The following is a 19,358-nucleotide window of genomic DNA, read 5'->3' on the forward strand; positions in this document are numbered from 1 at the left end:
TCTCTAACTGTAGATACACAGTGTATCTGTAGCTTTAGAAAGTATATTCACCTTAGAAAGTATATTCACCTGTCGAATGTATCTAAACCTATAGAAGTAGCTACGCAAACTATCTAGAGCTATTCAATATATCTGTATCTTTCACTATACCCTCTAATAATCTATCTATCTATCATCAGCCGAATATCAGCTGCAACTTTACGACGTATCTCTAATTGTCGAATGTATCTCAAGCTGCTGTGAGGTTGCCTTTGCTCGTCCTGTCGCTGCCTGCTTTTGAAGACTGCTCGCATTTCGCTGAGCGAGCAGGCAGCTGCGTGAAAGAGTGTGAGCGAGATAGAGATAGACAGCTAAATGTAGAGCCCTCGTGTGCCCACATCTAATGGCTTGTTTATCGCTCACATCGATCGTAGACCAAATAAATTAAGTGCTTTAATTGGCTGCCTAATTGATAGCAGGCGTCGTCTCTCGCTCTGGGCCCAGACGATGATGCATGATTTGCTGCTTACGCTTAGCGCTGCTTATGGAAACTACTCGCTGTGATCCGATTTGGTCTGAGCCGCACACATCCTGCCAAAAAAGTAGCTGCCGTTAATCCGGCTCTAGTCGGCAGCCTGATAGGCATCCTGTCCAGCTGCCTCCAATTGCATTTTGCCATTGTTTTTCCACATTTTTCCAACGTTTTCCTTTGGCCCACACAATGCATTGTAGAATGCTCACACACATGATAAGCATCGGACAGGAAGCCCACAGACAAAGGATGTTTGCTTAGGCCCAGCAACTAATACATGTTTGCTGGTACGTGACTCTGTATGGCTTGTGCGTTAATATTCCGCATATATAGGCGAGTGTGTGCGTACATACATGTGTGTGTGTGTGTGTGTATTTTTATATATTTTCTATATTTGTGATTTCTTACCTATTTGCTTAGCCTGTTTATTTTCAATTACAGGTATTTGTGCTCACGCATAATTAAAAAAAATGCGTAAAGCATAAGGAAGTAAGCGCTTGACAGGCAATAACAAGTTCTCTAGTCAGTGTTGATTGACTACTAGATATCCTGTAATTAGGTATAGCTTGAAATATCTGTTTATGTGCTTATCACGCAACAGCTTAAGACATTTCAATGCCTCTAGAACTTAAATATGTTTTTACTTTTAAATTTTGAATCAGTTGGCTTAAGCTTTATGAAAGGCTATACATATTTATATAAATATATAAAAAATATATAAATATATATAAAATATATAATATATAAAAAATGTAAATATATAAAAAATGTAACATATAATAAATATTTAAGGCTATATATATTTATTATATGTTAAATTTTTTATATATTTATAGGATTTTAGCAAATGATTTAACAAACTTTTTTGAGCTATCGATATTTATCGATACCAAGCAAAGCTTATGATAAGCTTTGTCTTTCTAATCCAATTGATGCACTCTTTTTCTCTCGCTCAATTTTATTCTCTCTTCCTTTTTGTTTCTTTTTCTCTCTTTGATTCGTGAGCTCTTACTCTCTCTCTATATCTCTTTATTTTTCTCTATTTTTCTCTATTTCTCTCTATCTCTATCTCTATCTCTATCTCTATCTCTATCTCGAGCGCGAGCGCGAGCGCGAGCGCGAGCGCGAGCGCGAGCGCGAGCGCGAGCGCGAGCGCGAGCGCGAGCGCGAGCGCGAGCGCGAGCGGCGAGCGCGAGCGCGAGCGCGAGCGCGAGCGCGAGCGCTAGCGCGAGCGCGAGCGCGAGCGCGAGCGCGAGCGCTGAGCGCGAGCTGCGAGCGCTAGCGCTAATCTCTATCTCTATCTCTATCTCTATCTCTATCTCTATCTCTATCTCTATCTCTATCTCTATCTATCTCTATCTCTATCTCTATCTCTATCTCTATCTCTATCTCTATCTCTATCTCTATCTCTACCTCTACCTCTATATATTAAAATTGCTTGCACAACATAAGGACTCCCTCTTTATAAACTACAGTCGGGTCTGGAAGTAAAATGATGATAATTTCTAAGTCATTTCTCCGTCTGAGATCTTACAGCTGGCAACGATCGCGACAAGGGCGGGAAGCAGGCAGTCAAGCGAGAAGGGCGTGTGCCATTCATATATCAAGTTCCAAATATAGTGACCAAATAGTTAATGGGAAAATCCCATAGACGCCGAGAGAGCAGACGCTGCTAATCAAATGTTATCACAAGTACCAAATGTGCCGCTATATATAGCTATATATATATATATATGGAGTTGCAGCCACCCTCGACTAAACGATTAATGGCTAAAAACGGTGCGGGCTTTGTCTGGAACATTAAAACTGCACCGAAATATATAGAGAAAAGTGAATTTTATGATCAGCGCCGAGGGGAAGCAGTGAGAAAACATAAACTAGCCGCCCACATGGCACAGCTAATCCTAGACAGGCTCGTGCACTGCCATTTTATTGGCACTTTCCCGAACTATAAATCAATAAACAGATGTCTCATAAACGTTTCAGCTGCAACTATTTAGTTGTGTCAAGGGGAGTTGCTTAAGATTTGACTAGTTTTTCTTCAGACTTGCGGTAATTTTGTTGGCTCGTCATAAATGGGCGTGGAATCGTTTGTCATTTCGTGTTGGCAGCTGCCCCCGTTCATAAAAAAAATAGAGACGAAGACTGCAACGATCATTAACACCAATTTTTTGGGGAGCCGAACAGAACTTAAAGCCCAGAAGTAACTCTACAGAGAGGGAATAAAAAGCGATCGTAAAAGCAACGCCGAACAGATTCCAAGAGACATTCAAATGCCACACACACAAAACGTAAACGCTGAAAAAACCCCCGATCGAGATAGAGCAAGGTAGATGCGTAGAAAAGAGACGGAGATAGCAAGCGCAAATGCTCGTGGGCACAAGAATGGGAAACAAGCCGCACAGACTTCCGCTTTCATTTCATAAATTCGGATTAAGGCATTTTCGAATGATAACAATGAAAATAAATAAAGAGCGAAGAAAGAGAAAGAGAGAGAAAAAATGAAAACCTTAAGAACTCTGTGTGGAAATGCGCCGTGAATCTGATTAACGGCAACTACAACGTGTACAACGACTCGGAAATGTGTCACGTAAAATGGTTTGTTTCCCAAGTAAACCCGCAACATGCCCAAGAACAATCAACGAGGCAAAGCTCAACAATAAGAGCTGGAGACAGAGGGAGGGGTAGAGGGAGAGCGAGAGATAACTGAGGATGCTCAGCTGAAGTTTGCGGAAGAAACTTGACAGCAACAGATAAGTGAAGGTATTTCAGAGCAGAAATTGTTAATTATGATGAAAACTAGTAAACGACTATATATTTTTAATTAGTGTAAAGTAGCTGATCGAACAGGTGGAGGCTGCTGAAGCGAGGCATTAGTTGGCATTGAATGTGGGCTAAAAGAGAATTTTGTTTGCAAACATTTAGAAGGCAGCAACATGAACTAAAGAATTTGATAGAAAGCTTAAAGCTGATCAGCAGTGTGTCTGAGAGCTTGTCAGCAACTAACTAAACTGAATTCAATAATTTGAAACCTTAAAAAGATGGAAAGTAGTTAAAGAAGTATTTAAAGCTGATAAAGATACCCATAGAATGTAACCAAATCTATGTAGAATGCTAATCAGCTTAAGTTGAGGCTATATGTGAAGCATATTTATATGACTCAACGGAATAGAATAGATGAAGATTTCTTGTATTTGATCAGTACAAAGTCTTACTGCAGCTGCCCGTAGGGACTAAAAGACTTAGACTTGAAATTTGTTATTTAAGCTAAAGAAGCGCTTTAAAATTGTTTGTAGTGTATAGCATAAACTGAACGAACTATAAAGTAAGTTTAATAGTTTTCAGGGCAGTAAATTCACATTGCAATTTCATCAGGTATTAGCACAAAACAGCCTAGAATAGTAGATTTAGCTACAGTGGTTGGGGTATATCTAAGTCAGGCATTGCCTACTAAACCATATTGACTAATTTGCAATCTTTTTTTATATGTTCTTAACTGCTGCTCTACATTGAAGTACTGTGATTTAATATGTATTTTTACTCCAGTTGTATTAAGAGTAGTCAAAACTTTTAATACAACTCGAACTTGAACCTTGAACCTTGAACCTTGTTTCAATTGAATGTAGCTAGGAATTTCTATAGAGCTTTGAATGTTACAATAAATTTGAGTCATGTAACGGCTACGAATGCCTTTTTCTGTACTATACTATATTATATACTATATATTCGTGGAGCTCAATAAGCTTAGTACATGCTTCCATGCAAAGAGATTTCATCAGCTGTTTCTGCCCCATCTAAACTAGTATTGAATGATTGCTTAGTAAATGCCAATGCAAACCCAAGCCAATAGTTAAGTAAATAGCAATGCGAAGCCCTAATAACAAACTCTTAACCATATTTATTGCTATTTGTATACAATTTCTTATGCACTTCAAACTGCCGTCCAATTGAGCTGCGTGTCTTGGGGAGCGCCCCTCGTCGAAGGCAGCAAATCGATTTACATTCAATTTTGTACGCATACGAACACGTTTCGCAAACATTTGCTCAAATTTGAGGCAAACAGTGAACAATTGCACTTCCTGTACAAAACGCATCCTGTATTACTTACAGCAGAGCAAGGGCTCAAGGAAAGGAAGCCCAGGCGGAGGGAGAGGGAGAGAGGGGATGGGTTCATCATCATCTGTTGCTGCGTGGCCCGACGAATGAGCGGAAATGCTGTGAAGGCGCGTACTTTGTACACAAACAAAATATATATTTATATATATATATCTATGGAGAGAGAGGGTAGATAGTTGTAGTGAAAGAGAGGTAGCGATGCGTGCTTGTAAAAACAAATGTTGGCAAACAACAAAAGCAAGGAAAAGGATGTCCTGCTCTGCGCCGCTCGTTGGCCTCAGCTACGAGTGTGGAAAAGTGCGTTTTGGGTAGCTGCAATTAACATTTTCCTTTGGGCTGCCTGTTTACAGTTGTCCGCACACAGCAGGACATGTGGCCAGTAGGCAATTAGATGCTCGTCTGGCAGTGTGAAATGCAGCGCAGGAAGCAGCTCGACGCGCCCATTGTGCGCTCACGTCCCAAAGAGCAAAGGAAACACCTAAATATGGCACAGGTACATCTGGCTATATATTTCCTACACTCGTACCAGCCGAAAACCCATTGTCCGACACCAAATATTGTTGGTGATTAGTGACTTTGCGCCTGGTGCGCAGAAGTCTGGGATGTCCGCTATGAGGAAACGCCTGTGGCGTTAATTGTTTGTCCCGTAGCTGTGCGCCGTTTGATTTGCGCCGCTAAAAAGTTAATCTGGGCCAGCGGAAACGGAAGCGGAAGCAAATGCGAAAATCCTTTAGCCTGTTGGGCTACTTAGGGATACCTTAATTACAACTGCTTAGAGAATTAGAAGGCAAGAGACTGGACTAGGGAGTAGAGTGTAGAGAGAGTAGATAGACTAGAGAGAGTCGAGAGACTAGAGAGAGACTAGAGACTAGAGAGAGACTAGAGAGAGAGACTAGAGAGAAACTAGATAAGCTAGAGAGAGTAGAGAGTGGGCAGAGGAGAAAGTGGAGAGTGGAGAGTGGAGAGTAGAGAGTAGAGAGTAGAGAGTAGAGAGTAGAGAGTAGAGAGTAGAGAGTAGAGAGTAGAGAGTAGAGAGTAGAGAGTAGAGAGTAGAGAGTAGAGAGTAGAGAGTAGAGAGTAGAGAGTAGAGAGTAGAGAGTAGAGAGTAGAGAGTAGAGAGTAGAGAGTAGAGAGTAGAGAGTAGAGAGTAGAGAGTAGAGAGTAGAGAGTAGAGAGTAGAGAGTAGAGAGTAGAGAGTAGAGAGTAGAGAGTAGAGAGTAGAGAGTAGAGAGTAGAGAGTAGAGAGTAGAGAGTAGAGAGTAGAGAGTAGAGAGTAGAGAGTAGAGAGTAGAGAGTAGAGAGTAGAGAGTAGAGAGTAGAGAGTAGAGAGTAGAGAGTAGAGAGTAGAGAGTAGAGAGTAGAGAGTAGAGAGTAGAGAGTAGAGAGTAGAGAGTAGAGAGTAGAGAGTAGAGAGTAGAGAGTAGAGAGTAGAGAGTAGAGAGTGGAGAGTGGAGAGTGGAGAGTGGAGAGTGGAGAGTAGAGAGTGGAGAGTTCAGAGTGGAGAGTTCAGAGTGGAGAGTGGAGTGTGGAGAGTTAAGAGTGTAGAGTATAGAGTGGAGAGTTGAGAATGCAGAGTGCAGAGTTCAGAGTGGAGAGTGGAGAGTGGAGAGTGGAGAGTGGAGAGTGGAGAGTGGAGAGTGGAGAGTAGAGAGTGGAGAGTAGAGAGTGGAGAGTATAGACTGGAGAAAGGAGAGTAGATTGGAGTGGAGACTGAAGAGTGAAGAGTTGAGAGTGGATAATTGAGAGTGCAAAGTGCAGAGTGAAAAGTCGAGTGGAAGTTGAGGGATTGGAGATATACTCTAGTATAGTTGGTATATTAAATTTACTTGAGAATACAAAAGCTGAAATTTTCCCTGTGTTTTGCCATTTTATTAAATATACTGATAATGGATCTTGATTATTTACGGAAATTTTCTGATACTGATTTGTTTGACTGTGTAATTATAAACCACTACGCGGCTGAGCAAAATTATGCATTATATGTTCCATATAGGTATATAATGCCAAATGGGAGGAGACTTCCATATAAATGAATCAGATACTATATACGATCTACACAATGCGTAATTTGTGTACTCAACTCGGAAACTGTTCGGACCGAGAGCGAATGGGTCTGCCCGAACTGCCGGAAGCACAATTCGGATTGGCCGTTCGATATGGATGCATAGACATCTAAAATGCTTCGCTTTGCACGCGCTCATGAAGTGTGGCACCTGCCGCAGTGCGGACCAGACTACGCCGCACACACTCGCCATTCTCGGCGAGCAAATAGGTAACCGGAGACATCACCGTGCCGGGTCGATAATGAGCCACTGCCTGAAAACCCTTTGCAGCTGACCACTGGCCAATGTTGCCACATTTTGTGGCATCACCTGCACCCACTCGATCCGGATGCTTGCAACACTTGAATCTGGCTGGCTGAGTTCTGCAGCAGTAGGCTTGCTGCTTCCATGGTTCCAGCGCCCTCGTCGTCGCGCCTATGCACTCGGGCGGACAATTGCGTCTAACGTTCGGCCCGCGTGCTCCCCCATCTCGATTGCTTCTCTGGTTATTCGATTCAGATGAGTTCAAATTGGAATTATTCATTTGACGATTGCCTTTGGCATTTGCTTTACCTTTCGATTTGCCGTTCCCCTCTTTCTTCTCACTATCTTCCGCGTCTTTCTTTCCCTTCTTCGAGCCTTTGCCCTTCTTGGACTTCTTACCCTTCTTAGAACTTTCCGTATCTTTGGCAGAGTCGCGCAAAATCTGCAATATCTGTACGAAGAGCTTAAACAGCGTCTCATTATTCGAATTCTGTTTACAGCAAACGCAATTACAGCCAGAGCAGTTAGCTGCATCGTCTTCGTTATCATCAATAATAGAACAATCGCAATCGTCGTCGTCCTCGTCGACTTTGTTCTGATTGTTGTTTGCATTGTTCCTTCGATTTTTGTTGTTTTTATTTTTATTAGCTTTTTTCTTGTGGTTTTTTTTCCTGTTCTTCCGCTTGTTGCTCTGCTCTGATCCAGCATCCATGTCACACGAGCAATCACATTCGAGGCGTTCACGCCAATCATATTTCCTGGGCTCTAATGCCAGTGTTGGGAGAAATTTTATCGATTTACTTATTTCATTCTGGAGCTTTACTTACGATTAAAATTGTGCTCACGATTCTGTTGATTACTTGGAGCTTCGCATGTGCAGGAAGATGCATCAGTGCCATAATAGACGGGCGGAGAGCAGGAACAGGTATTAGCTTGGCTTAAGGGACAGCTAAGAAATACAGTTTATTAAGGGCAAGAATTGATATAGGAATTATTTTAATAAGGAGTTGGCTTGCTTTAAGATATCGGACATATAATCTGATATGTAATATCTGACGTCGCGGTCTATAACTTAAAAGAATCTTACTATATCGGACAGTCTCTAAATTAATCTACATGTCTATATAAGCTAGGAGTCAACCACTTGCTACTTGCTAGGATTTGACGCGCTAGAGCTGAGCTCTAGCTAGAAGTAGTTTAGCAACAAACAACCTTTCAGCTTAGTATATCTGAAGCACTAGACGATTAAAACATTCATGGAACTCTATAATCTATCAAGGACTTCTCATTGGAACATATGACGTATCTAATCTTATAGCTGAAGTCGGGAGTCGGAAGTCTGAAGTCGGAAGTCTGAAGTCGGAAGTCGGAAGTCTGAAGTCGGAAGTCGGAAAAACTTTACCAACCGATTATCCGTGTAATTCCTGCCATAATCAAAGCTCCCATTGTTGCTTCTGTTATTATTGTTATTGCTGCTTCTGTTGTTGTTGTTGTTCTTGTTATTTGCATTGTTGCATTGCTGTGGCAGCATCTGCACCAAGACACTTTTCAACTGATCAATCAGCTGATTGATATTCTCGCAATCCTGCAGCACTACAATACTGAAGGGTGGCACATCGCCCTGATTGGCGGTGGGCTGCTGTGCCTGTTGAGTTTGGCTTGCCTGTTGATTATAGTGCATCTCTTGACCTTCAACTAGTTGAGCTGATGGCCTCTTTTGGCTGAGCGTTGATGGTGGTTGACTGGGAAATGGTAATCTCTGTTGACTGTAGATTGGTTGCTCTACTTGACTGTGAATCGATGGTCTCTGTTGAGATTGAGATTGAGATTGGCTTCTCCGCTGCTTCAGTGATTGCCCGTATTCATGGTACGGCTGCGTCTCCTCCTCCTGCTGCTGTTGGCCCGATGGAAAACGTTGGGATCTATCCATGAAATTCTTAAATGTTGACAGAATCGTCGCATTGCATGCATCACAAATACATCCATCGGATGCGTAGCCAACACTGATTTCTCGCTGTTTTCCGCAAATGGCACACGATTTCCTTTGTCGCATGGCCTTCGGTCGGCGCGAACTGTTGCGTCTGGCGTTCAACTTGGGTCTAATGAACTTACGCCCAGCTGGCAGACTATAATCGCTGTTGCTTTGCCGCCCAAATTGTGTATCGGCAGTTGGCTGCAGTTCCATCTCGTCGTCGATATGAAATTGCTCGTGGCTTGGCATTGACTCGGTCAGCTCAGTGGCTACTGAATCGTTCTCCTCGCAGCTGATGACATCGCGCTCTGTTTGATTGGAGTGATTGTCCAGCTGCTGTTCGGTGGCTGAACTGTGTTCCTCATGCGAGTCTTTGTAGTGGTTTAAAATTTTTCTGAAACCGAAACGTGGCATATTTTGAAAAAATTTCGATACCTGGCGAACATTTTGTTGATTTTCCGATTTTCCATTTTCTGACAGCGTTGGCTATGCACTCGTTGCCTTCGTTTTGCTATTGAGCAGCCAATTGGGCAACAGTTTGCGCCACGACCAGCCGCCGCTCTTGCTGACCGTTCGTGAACCCTTCATGCTATCCAGTTGCACAATCGCACTGGCGCCCATAAAGCCATTGAGCTGGGGAATCATCTGCCACTTGTTGGGCACCACAAAGGACGAGCCTCTCCGTTGAGTTTGCTTTAAAATTTCCGGCCTAAATATGTTCTCGGCAACAGTCAGCAGCGATTGACGTCGCCCGGAGGCAACATGGGCTTTCTCCGCCTGCACAGTGGACCGAATGGACAGAAAGCTGCCGCGATAGAAATGATGGATATTGGTGTCCATGCAACCGGCACTATTATTACCGTGCTGATGTACAAAATGGGGACTTGGCGCCAGCTCCACTAGATCGTCCTGCTCTGGCTGAGCATACTGTGTGCCGCATTCCGTTTCGGCATATGGTCGTCGTGCGAGCTCTTCCGCCTGCCAGTTCTCTAATGTGTGCTTCTTCTGGACTCGCTTCTGGACTGTAGTTCGCTCAGACCTTTCGTTCTGAGCTGTTGATTTGCAAGTTGAGTGACATTGCGTCTGTGGCTGATATCTTGTGGGCAGATCAGCTCGTGACTTGGCTTTGAGTGGGTGCTTTGGCTCTGTTTGCGTCTGAGTTGACAGTCGATTGCGCTTGACTGTCGTCGACTGAGTGCGTTTCGTCCTCGAGCCGGAGGCTTGGTTGGATTTATGGGCGGCTACGGATTGTGCATCTAGCTTAGGCTTGGCAGCTTTTGTATGTTTGCTACTAGAGGCACTCGTTGTCAGCTTGCCACCGGTGCATAGCTGCTTGCACTTGAGACCTTGTGCCTTGCTCGGCACACGTAACGTACAGGGCTTAATCAGGCTCGTCGCTGTAAGTTTCTTGCTGGCCGGCGCAGTCTGTGAATTATATAGGGTTAAGAATCTTGATTGATATATAGATTAATGGGCTTACACCACAGCCAGATAGCCGACGACTGGGTATCTTGAAGCGTCGCTTTGTCAAATGCAGGCTACTCTCTGGCCTAATACGCGCCTGCGGGATTAGAGCAGAACAGATAGATAGTTGAATGGGTTATAGAACGAGACTCTAACTCAATCTGGAGGCGCTTACAAAAGAGCTGTTGGGTGGCTGGCAACGTGCTCTCTGTGAGATGCTGGAGGTTCTTGGCGCTAGCTGTAGGGCAGTTAAGACTACGAGTTAGAGTTGATCTATCTAGTTGGGGTCTATGCTTACACCAGAGCTGAATCTTTGATTCGTTTTGGGCACACTTTTCTCCTGGAAATACTTCTCGGGCACGAAATTGGCGCAGCAGACATTATTGTTGAGTGGGGGTATGCCCTGGGTCTCCTCCTGTCGGGCAGGCATGCTCTCCGATGGCGCTCGGCTGCCACTGTATTCGCAAAGCGGCATTGGTGGACCGCTCAACTTTTGGGACTTCGATTTCTTTCTCGGCTCGGGTATAAAACGTTTTTGAATATTGCAACTGCAGCTGGAAATGGTTAACGGATTCTTAACGAAACGTCCGCTGCCCGATTGCATCTCCATGTAGTCCACTTTGGAGTCGTCCACAGTGAACTCCCGTTCGGGTTGCTGTGGCGCCTGACAGGGTCGATAGCCATAAGCCGTCTGAATTATTGGCGATTTGGCTTTTTTCTTGGAATTTGGGCAGGCGTGGTCCGGTCTGACGCTCACCAAGGTATTTCGATTCGATGCTATATATTGCGCATAGTCCCTTGATATTGATGATTTCTCCTGAGCTTCCTGTCGGGTTATCGTGCAATTCGTACAGCCTGGATACGGTTCATCGGATGAAACGTATTCCGGCTCGTAGCGCTCCTCCATAGTCGATCTGGGCGACGGATCCTTGGCTGGGTAGACGCGCTCATAGAGAGCTTTGCAGTGCTGACAAAGCACCAAACTTTCATTGTTCGTATCATGATAGGTTGTCCTCGGTACATCAGCATAATTTGACGGTGCAGCGTTTGGCAGCGAAAATTGGCTAGGCTGCTCCGACGACTCTCCATGTATCATGGGTTGTGTGTTACGCGATGAGCTCTGGGCCCTCGACTCGCTGCCACGCATTTGCGGCTCGGTAATACAGGCGTTGCAATTGGCGCAATGCAGCATCCTATGTGAATTCTGTGGCTCACTCAATGTGGTAAGCTCGGGCTTGCGTGTTGTACAAACTTTACAGAATGGCTTGGGCGGCGGCTTGGTGTACTTCTGTTTAGCACTGGGCTGCGCGATCGAACCCTTGTAAGCTTCGCAACACATACGCACGGTGGTGGGTCGCGATGAGGCAACGAGCGAATCTGGGTTCCTGGTGCAATACATGACCGGTTCGGGTTCAACTTCATAGCCCTGCCAGCCGATTACGCTGTTTGGTTTGGTCGGTGGTCCTTGCTGCTGACGCAGATCAGCGCTATTCGTCGAAGTTCGCTGACTCTTGGTCGAGCCACGGAAGTAGACATCTTCAGTTGTTTTACGACGCAGATCAGCGCTATTCGTCGAAGTTCGCTCACTCTTGGTCGGGCCAAGGATGTAGGCATCTTCAGTTGTTTGACGACGCAGATCAGCGCTATTCGTCGAAGTTCGCTGACTCTTGGTCGAGCCACGGGTGTAGGCATCTTCAGTTGTTTGACGACGCAGATCAGCGCTATTCGTCGAAGTTCGCTGACTCTTGGTCGAGCCACGGGTGTAGGCATCTTCAGTTGTTTGACGACGCAGATCAGCGCTATTCGTCGAAGTTCGCTGACTCTTGGTCGAGCCACGGATGTAGGCATCTTCAGTTGTTTTACGACGCAGATCAGCGCTATTCGTCGAAGTTCGCTGACTCTTGGTCGAGCCACGGATGTAGGCATCTTCAGTTGTTTGACGACGCAGATCAGCGTTATTCGTCGAAGTTCGCTGACTCTTGGTCGAGCCAAGGATGTAGGCATCTTCAGTTGTTTGACGACGACTCTGATCGCTGGCGAGTGGTGATTGACTGCCGTAGTCCGTTGTTCGATTAGCTGTGTCACGACGGGAATTAGCTTCCTGCTCATAGGTTTGTGAAGCAGTATTGCACTTTACGCAGGGAGTTCTGGACTTGCGCTTCTGCGTTTGATCGGCACCCTTATTTGGGGGTAAGCTACTGATGTTTCTCTTCTGGTTAGAATTGGTAGATAACTGGCCCATGCCAGCAGGCGTGCGAGCTGGTGGCAGTATCTCCGAAGGCGCTTCGCTGGCCTGATACTGCATCGCGGTCATTTCCTGGTACAAATTTAGAGACAAATCTGGAATGAAGTCGGAGTACTGCAACTCGGAGATATTTTGGAGCGGCAGCTCCGAGTACTCGCGGTAAGGCTCCTCAGACACGTGCGGCTTAGTTTGCTCAGCTGACTCTGTTGGTTCTTGGGACTGCTTCTGGTTCTGCTCCGTAGTCGGTTGTTTAGTGAAGAACAAATTAGGCTTCGCGTATAATTCCAGATACTTCTCTGTGCCCGACTCCTGCGAAAATTCCTGTTCTGGGTAAAGTTTTCGGTACTCTTCCTTATCCCATTTTAGGTAGTGATCGTGGCACTCTACCACGTACGACTTCTGAAACTTTTCCGGACACAACTTCTGGCACTTTCCTGGACACAACAGCTGCTGGTAGAGCTCTTCAGGCAACGCACATGAATCCTTGTTCAATTCTTCCGCACATGAATCCTTGTTCAATTCTTCCATACCCGAAGGATTCTGCATTGATTGCTGAAGGGCCATCGGGCAGAGCTCCTCAGGGCACGAATTCTGACACAACAAAACTTGATCCTCTTTCTGGCACGAGTCCTCGCAACACTTTTCCGATGAATTTTGACTCGATTCCTGAGCGATTTCGTGGTACGGCTCCCCGGATAACATCGGGCATTGCAATGGTTCCTGATAATCCTCCTGGCACGGCATATCGCCCAAGGATTCTGGAACACCTGCCGATTGTTCCACTGACATGACTCTGTATACTACTCCGGGTACGGCTGCTCTTCTTCTTCTTCTGGTCTGCTCTTTAATACTGCCCGGTATACGGCTTCTGTTGACGCTTACCAACTAGGTGATCTTCATCTGGATCTCTATGAAGGAGGCTGCTTGTGCTGATAGGACGTTGCGCCTTTACCTACTTGATAATCCCGTTATATCTTATGACTTACATTATCTAAAGTGTCTGACAAGTGTAAATATGACAAGTATAATTTTACAACTAAATACTTTACAAGCTGCCCAGGCAAAGCCGATTCGATTCGTCTAGCTATACATATTTCCTAGAGTTTGCCCAGTTTGAACAGACGTGGAACTAAAGGGAATAGCAAATGATCATATAAAAAGCAGTCAGTTTTGGTTAGGGTTCGACTCAAACTTTATTAAAGCACTCAATATCTTAACGATGTACGGGTATATGTATATATATAGACACAGAGTGCATGGATTGCACATAGGAGCAGATCCTAGTTAAAGACATCTTCAACTAGACTATGTTCTTATGTATGACCCATGCTTTTATATATATACATAGATAAATATGTATATTGCGTGGACTTAGTGGTACCAGAACTCGGAATAGCTTCTTGTCATTGGCAGTTGATTCAGGAGGGGTTTGTGCATGCGACTATAGGTTTTCTTTAGGCTATTTGAATGTGTTGGATGCTTCAGCTTTGAGGTACAGCTGTTCAGTTTCAGGTTGGGCATTCGTGTGCTGCACATGCCACGTAATACCAACTTCTTCTTCTTCTTGTTCATATGCTGTATGACACGGGGACTGGGCCAATGCAATGGCCAACGCGTTGGCATTCGCATAATTTCCAGCTCATGATCTCTCCGCTTCGACTTATGCTGATGTCTACTACGAGAACTCTTACTCAAGGATTTGGCCTTAGACGTTCCCTTGGCGCTTTTCCTCTTGCGGTTTATCTTCGCTTTATGCGCTGCTGGCTCATCAATATCCTGATCATCGGGAGTATTCCTCATATAGATGGAGAAATCGTTGTCAGTTTCTTTGCGATTGCCGGCTTTTAGGCGTTCGCCGTTCCCATTGGGCTTATGTATCAGATTCATCAACGGACATTTCCATAAGGGACTCGTTACGTCTTCCGTTGGATTGATTTCGAAGTCATTTGCATGTCCTATGGTTAACCAATCCATATAGTTCAGGTGCTCATCCTCCTCCTGTAGCATCTCTTGCAATAGTTCCAACTGCTCGATTGTTAGATTGAACTCGTCCTCAATGCAATGGCTTTCCATGTCCTCTACGTCCATTTCCCTGAACTTGTCGTGGCCACTCGGCGGCTCCAAGCAGCTGCTTGGCTTCTGCGGATCGAGTGTTGTCAGGCTAGGGGGCTGTGTAGCGTTTTTTGGATTTTCCGATGGCAGATCGATTTCTGACTGCCATGGCGTTGCCAGGCAGTTGCCAGATTGCTGTGGGTTTAGCGGTGTTAGTTGGATTTCTGATTGCGACGGCGTTGCCAGACTGTTCTCCGGCTGGATTACATTTACGTCCGTTAGGCCAGAGTCTGACAGCAACGGCGTTACCGGACTGTTGCCAAATTGCATTGACATGCCACGTGAGTACCACAGCGTTGCCAGATTTTTGTCTGTATGAGCTATATTTAACTGTTGCAAGTCCGCTTGTGATTGGCATGGCGTTGCCACACCGTTGGCAAATCGTTTTGTGCTTCGCTGGGACGAATTGGCTTCCACCTGCAGCTGTGTTGCCAGACAGTCGTCGGGCTGCACTGCAGTTTGCTCCGCCGCTGGTTGCTTCGTCCGATTAGTGTGCTCCGTAGAGTTGCCAGACTGCATTGCCTGCTTTGAAGCTGGCGAACTATTGCCACAGCACGTTGCATCTTCTTTCGCAGCGTGCAGCGTTACCAGACTGTCTCCGGGCGCAGTCTGGTTTTCCAATTCGCGCAGCAATTCCACACAGTTGTCATACGGAATTGCATTCTCATTCAATATGCTCAGCTCTGGCTGCAGCGTTGCCAGACTGATCTCCGACTCTAAATTAGATTCATTTGTCAGAAAACATTGCTGCTGCCGCCGCTTCACCTTCAATTTATCCGACATATCCGCCAACAGAAGTTCCATTACATACTTCAGACTCGCATCGAAATCTGGGAATTTATCGATCGATACGGCATCTTCCTTGACATCGGTATCATTCTCCTGGCGATCTGCTGCTGGTGCCGTGAATTGGTTAATTATCGTTGTGCTGCTCTCATTATTATCAGCTTTATGGCTCACCGGCGAGTTGAGCCTCATGTCCAGTGGTTCCACTATCTGCGTGGCCATACGCTCGGCCAGCTTCACATAGTCAAAGCTATCCGTTAAATGGTAATATTGCTGCTGCTGCTGCAGCTGCTGTAGCTGCTTCTCTTGCGACTGCTGTAGCTGATTCTGTTGTAGTTGCAACTGCTGTAGCTGCTGCTGTTGTTGCTGCAGCTGCTGTAGTTGCTGCAGTTGCGATTGCGTTTGCCGAAGCTGCTTCTGTTGATGTTGCAGCTTCAGTTGCTGTGGCTGCTGTTGCTGTTGCTGCTTCATGTTTGCAGATTTCTTTCTGCTTACCGCTTGCTTCATATGCATGTAGCTAGCATTGTTCTCCAGACAATTGAGCAAGTTCTGCGCACATTTGCCAAAATTGAACGGCACAAAGCTTGTCCTTAATCGCTTATTTTGCTGCTGCTGCTGCTGCGCACTTTGTTGCTTTAGCTGGCGCAGCTGCTGCTTCAACTGCATCGATAAATCGTTGATTGTCTTCAGCTGCCCTTGGGCACAGGGTCGCATCATCGTTTGCGACCAAATGGGCGAATTCGACTGTAATGAGGCGTTTGGACTGTGCCATAGACTGGGCTGCACGCACTGAGGCGGTGGCTGCCAATTCGCCGAGCTTGAGAATTGTGGCGAAATGTTCATCAATTTTCGCCGCAGGCGACTTAACTTTCGACTGCACGGCTCGGGCGAGCGAAGATTCGGCATACGCGGCACTGCACCCACCATTTTGTTGCAAAAGTTCGATACGAAGGTGTCACGACGCGGCGTCAATTGGTGCGATGCGCCGTTTAGCCAGGACATGTTCAGTTGGCCCATCTGTTGCTGGGGCCGATGCTGCAGGGGCTGTTGCTGGAACGCGCTGCATGTTATGCCAGCACCCATGCCACGGCGTCGTACCATCATTATTTAGTGATATGCAATAATAAAAAGCTAATTTTTACTTGAAATTTGTATGGTTTTAACATTTAGAATTTTGAGTATACATTAGTGCCATAACTGTAGTGTGCAAAGCTTCAGTTACGAGTCCAAAAACGTTGACGAGCAAAGCAAAGCGCCGCAGCATCTCAGCTGTTCATTTCTGTTGTTTTCTTTTCTTTCTGTTTTTAGTTTAAAAGCGCGCCCACGTGTTTACAGTTTGAGCTTTCGTTTGCTGACGTCACGTTTGGCTATCGCATGCGCGCTTTTGCGCCTTCCTTGCCGGTCAAAATGGAAAATTTCATTCATTGCGGCTTCATTTCCAGTGCGACGCTTCCAACTCCAATTGGAAGTCTACACAGACCGCTCTCTCTCTCTCTTTCTCTCTATTAAAAACGCTCTCTCACGTAGCTGTTGTGCGTTGAAGTGGAAGACAGTAATGTTATGCCCTGAGCCACAATGAGAATTCAGGGTATAATGGTTTTTGTGAAAGTGTATGTAACAGACAGGAGGAGGTGTGTTAGAGACCCCTTAAAATATATTATCGATCAGGATGATCCAGCCATGCCAGTCTGTCCGTCCTTTAAGCTTAAAGAATGTATACACACTACGCTATAATATTTTTCGGTATTTCATGCTAACGATAAAAATCAATAAATAAATAAATCAAAAAATACAAGTAAGTATTTTGTATTTTCGATTTTGTATATTTTCGATTTCGCAGGGTTCAGGGTATCTCCTAGTCGAGTTGTCTCACCTCGTCTTGTATTTTGGCTTACAGCTTAGTAGGCGCGCAATTTAAGCTTACATTTTTTTCAAATTATACTCCAAATTGTAAGATTCCAGTTAATTTTTCTTAGGCTTTCGAACGGTCAACATTAAATTTCAGTGATAGACTTTTTTTTTTTTGGTATTCCAGTGTTGTCAATAAGAATAGGAGACTTGTGATAACCAAATTCTAAAAGCTGATTGAACACACAGACACCAACACACACACATATACATTCATTCATTTACATATACATATAAAGGACAATTTGAGTAACAAGCATAAAGAGCAAACTGCATAATGGTGAACGTGGGTTGCGTTGCCAAATTGCTGAGCGGTTTTCATTTGGGAAACGGCTTCTGGGTGAAACGCGTTAATCCACATTGGTATGAGGCACGACAATTGCCCAAAACGTTGCTGAGGGAGAAGTTGACCGCAAATAAGACGATACTGCAAAAGGCAAGAAAAGCGTCCGTAAGAAAAAATACGAAATCTACTTTGACAATGACCCCGCTATCCAGGCGCGTAGCTCTCTTATGATTTCACAATAATTGATGCTGGAGAATCTGGAAGAGATGTGCTTTAATATATTGCCTAGCAGCTCTATACAATTGTAATCGAGTACTCGATTTCCCTGTGAAACTTAAACTAAGATTTTGTTCTAAATACCCGCCAGATAATGTGTGCTGCCAACTAATTTAAATAAATGCTAACAGGGGAATTCGCTTAATTTTAACAGAATGTAGTTATTTAACAGTCCGATCAATGTTCACATGCAACGCTGTGTGCGAGCAAGAGAGTAAAGTTGTCGATGTTAAATGTATGGTCTGCGTGTGTGTGTGCGAAGAGAGCGAATCGCCAATCAGTTGGTGCCGAGTTTTTGCTTCGTATGCAGGTGGGCCGCGCTTCGCGCTAAAATCTTATAAGAATCGCCACTTAAACAATATAAAAAAATTCCAATAGCCGAAAGCGAAGGCACTTGATAATATAAATCGCGGCGCATGCTACGCCCACGCGTTCAAGTTCAGTGCAAGCGAGAAAACAACCAACAAAAGCCAAAAGGCAATAACAAGGCACAAGTGATAAGAATTAATATATATAAACACATAATATATATATGTATATATAATCATATATATATAAATATATGTATATATATATATATATATATATATAAGTATATTTATATATGTATATATATGTAACACAAATTCAACGTGAAAAGAAATCTGGCGACAAATGAAAGAAAAATGAAATATTGAAACAAAATTGAATATAAAAGATAGAAAGCATTCGTAATGTGTACGCAAAGAGCAAAAAGCAAATTTAAAGGAGACGAAAGATTAAACAAAGTGTTTCATATTTGAGGCAGAGTTTGTTATTGTTGCTATTGCTGCTGCTACGGCTGGAAATGTAAAAACAACAGAAATATGTTATAGAGCAGGAGGGAGAGGAGCGGCGAACTAAATTTCAATTATAAACACATACATTTGTGTGTGTGCGTGTGTAAATGTAATTTCTTATATGATTCCGAATGCGGCTGTGTAAGTGTGTGTGTGTGAGGCGACATGCGGAAGCAAAAAATATTCATGAATGGCAATTATGCTGCTGTATTTTTTGTTTAGCCCGCAGCCGAAATGACGGCGAAAACTACGTACGCTTTTCCACTTGGAAGTCGTGACGTTTTTCGATTGCATAGCTACATATGTATCTGTAGTGCGTGTGTGTGAGTGTGCGCGCAGCTCTCGCCCGCAAACCCATGTGTGCATGTGTGCTTGTGTTCGGTGTGTTTGTTTGACTGCGAACGTCATAGCAACTCCAGTAAAACGCAAATAAGCCAAAGAAGAAAAGCTAATTGCTGTTGAGTGGTCTAATTGGACACCTTGCGTTTGTAAATTTTGCTTTTTTCATTCGCCCCGTTATCAACCTTATATATGTGTGAGCGTTGTGTGCTTTCACTG

At 44.5% G+C, this 19,358-nt stretch overlaps 4 protein-coding genes across 6 annotated transcripts; 1 reads left to right on the plus strand and 3 right to left on the minus strand.

The window, feature by feature from the left end:
• Positions 1-6,474: 6,474 nt before the first annotated feature.
• Positions 6,475-9,337, minus strand: LOC111604168 (myb-like protein AA). 2 transcript variants are annotated; one of them, XM_023322107.2, is made up of 4 exons: positions 8,340-9,337; positions 7,761-7,882; positions 7,243-7,698; positions 7,042-7,171 (listed from the first exon to the last, which is right to left on the minus strand). In XM_023322107.2, exons 1-4 carry the CDS (start codon positions 9,317-9,319, stop codon positions 7,131-7,133), a joined length of 1,599 nt encoding a protein of 532 aa, XP_023177875.2. In that variant the 5' UTR covers positions 9,320-9,337; the 3' UTR covers positions 7,042-7,130. The 2 variants fall into 2 exon arrangements, with proteins under 2 accessions (XP_023177874.2, XP_023177875.2); XM_023322106.2 differs by having other exon boundaries at positions 6,475-7,698.
• A 39-nt stretch (positions 9,338-9,376) lies between these two features.
• Positions 9,377-13,674, minus strand: LOC111604166. Its single transcript, XM_023322104.2, has 4 exons — positions 10,668-13,674; positions 10,545-10,607; positions 10,386-10,466; positions 9,377-10,330 (listed from the first exon to the last, which is right to left on the minus strand). The coding sequence occupies exons 1-4, from the start codon at positions 13,401-13,403 to the stop codon at positions 9,392-9,394; spliced, it is 3,819 nt and encodes a 1,272-aa protein (XP_023177872.2). The 5' UTR covers positions 13,404-13,674; the 3' UTR covers positions 9,377-9,391.
• Positions 13,675-13,782: 108 nt separating this feature from the next.
• On the minus strand, positions 13,783-16,762 carry LOC111604167 (putative uncharacterized protein DDB_G0271606). 2 transcript variants are annotated; one of them, XM_030225538.1, is made up of 2 exons: positions 15,687-16,762; positions 15,458-15,619 (listed from the first exon to the last, which is right to left on the minus strand). In XM_030225538.1, the coding sequence occupies exons 1-2, from the start codon at positions 16,614-16,616 to the stop codon at positions 15,539-15,541; spliced, it is 1,011 nt and encodes a 336-aa protein (XP_030081398.1). In that variant the 5' UTR covers positions 16,617-16,762; the 3' UTR covers positions 15,458-15,538. The 2 variants fall into 2 exon arrangements, with proteins under 2 accessions (XP_023177873.2, XP_030081398.1); XM_023322105.2 differs by having other exon boundaries at positions 13,783-16,753.
• Positions 16,763-17,459: 697 nt separating this feature from the next.
• LOC111604170 lies at positions 17,460-18,133 on the plus strand. The gene has a single exon (XM_023322108.2). The coding sequence runs from the start codon at positions 17,698-17,700 to the stop codon at positions 17,935-17,937; it is 240 nt and encodes a 79-aa protein (XP_023177876.1). The 5' UTR covers positions 17,460-17,697; the 3' UTR covers positions 17,938-18,133.
• Positions 18,134-19,358: the final 1,225 nt, after the last annotated feature.

Source organism: Drosophila hydei, unplaced genomic scaffold, assembly GCF_003285905.1.
Source record: "Drosophila hydei strain 15085-1641.00,03,60 unplaced genomic scaffold, DhydRS2 tig00008134-arrow-pilon, whole genome shotgun sequence".
Taxonomy (NCBI): domain Eukaryota; kingdom Metazoa; phylum Arthropoda; class Insecta; order Diptera; family Drosophilidae; genus Drosophila; species Drosophila hydei.

Coding starts and splice junctions, on each gene's coding strand:
- LOC111604170 (XM_023322108.2), top strand. CDS start 17,698: ATGGTGAACGTGGGTTGCGTTGCCAAATTGCTGAGCGGTTTTCATTTG.
- LOC111604167 (XM_023322105.2), bottom strand. CDS start 16,616: ATGATGGTACGACGCCGTGGCATGGGTGCTGGCATAACATGCAGCGCG.
- LOC111604168 (XM_023322106.2), bottom strand. CDS start 9,319: ATGCCACGTTTCGGTTTCAGAAAAATTTTAAACCACTACAAAGACTCG. Junction 7,883..8,339: donor AGGAATTACACGGATAATCG/GTTGGTAAAGTT, acceptor TGTATTTCTTAG/CTGTCCCTTAAGCCAAGCTA. Junction 7,699..7,760: donor TCGTGAGCACAATTTTAATC/GTAAGTAAAGCT, acceptor CACTGGCATTAG/AGCCCAGGAAATATGATTGG.
- LOC111604166 (XM_023322104.2), bottom strand. CDS start 13,403: ATGTCAGTGGAACAATCGGCAGGTGTTCCAGAATCCTTGGGCGATATG. Junction 10,608..10,667: donor ATCAAAGATTCAGCTCTGGT/GTAAGCATAGAC, acceptor ACTGCCCTACAG/CTAGCGCCAAGAACCTCCAG. Junction 10,467..10,544: donor AGCCACCCAACAGCTCTTTT/GTAAGCGCCTCC, acceptor CTAATCCCGCAG/GCGCGTATTAGGCCAGAGAG.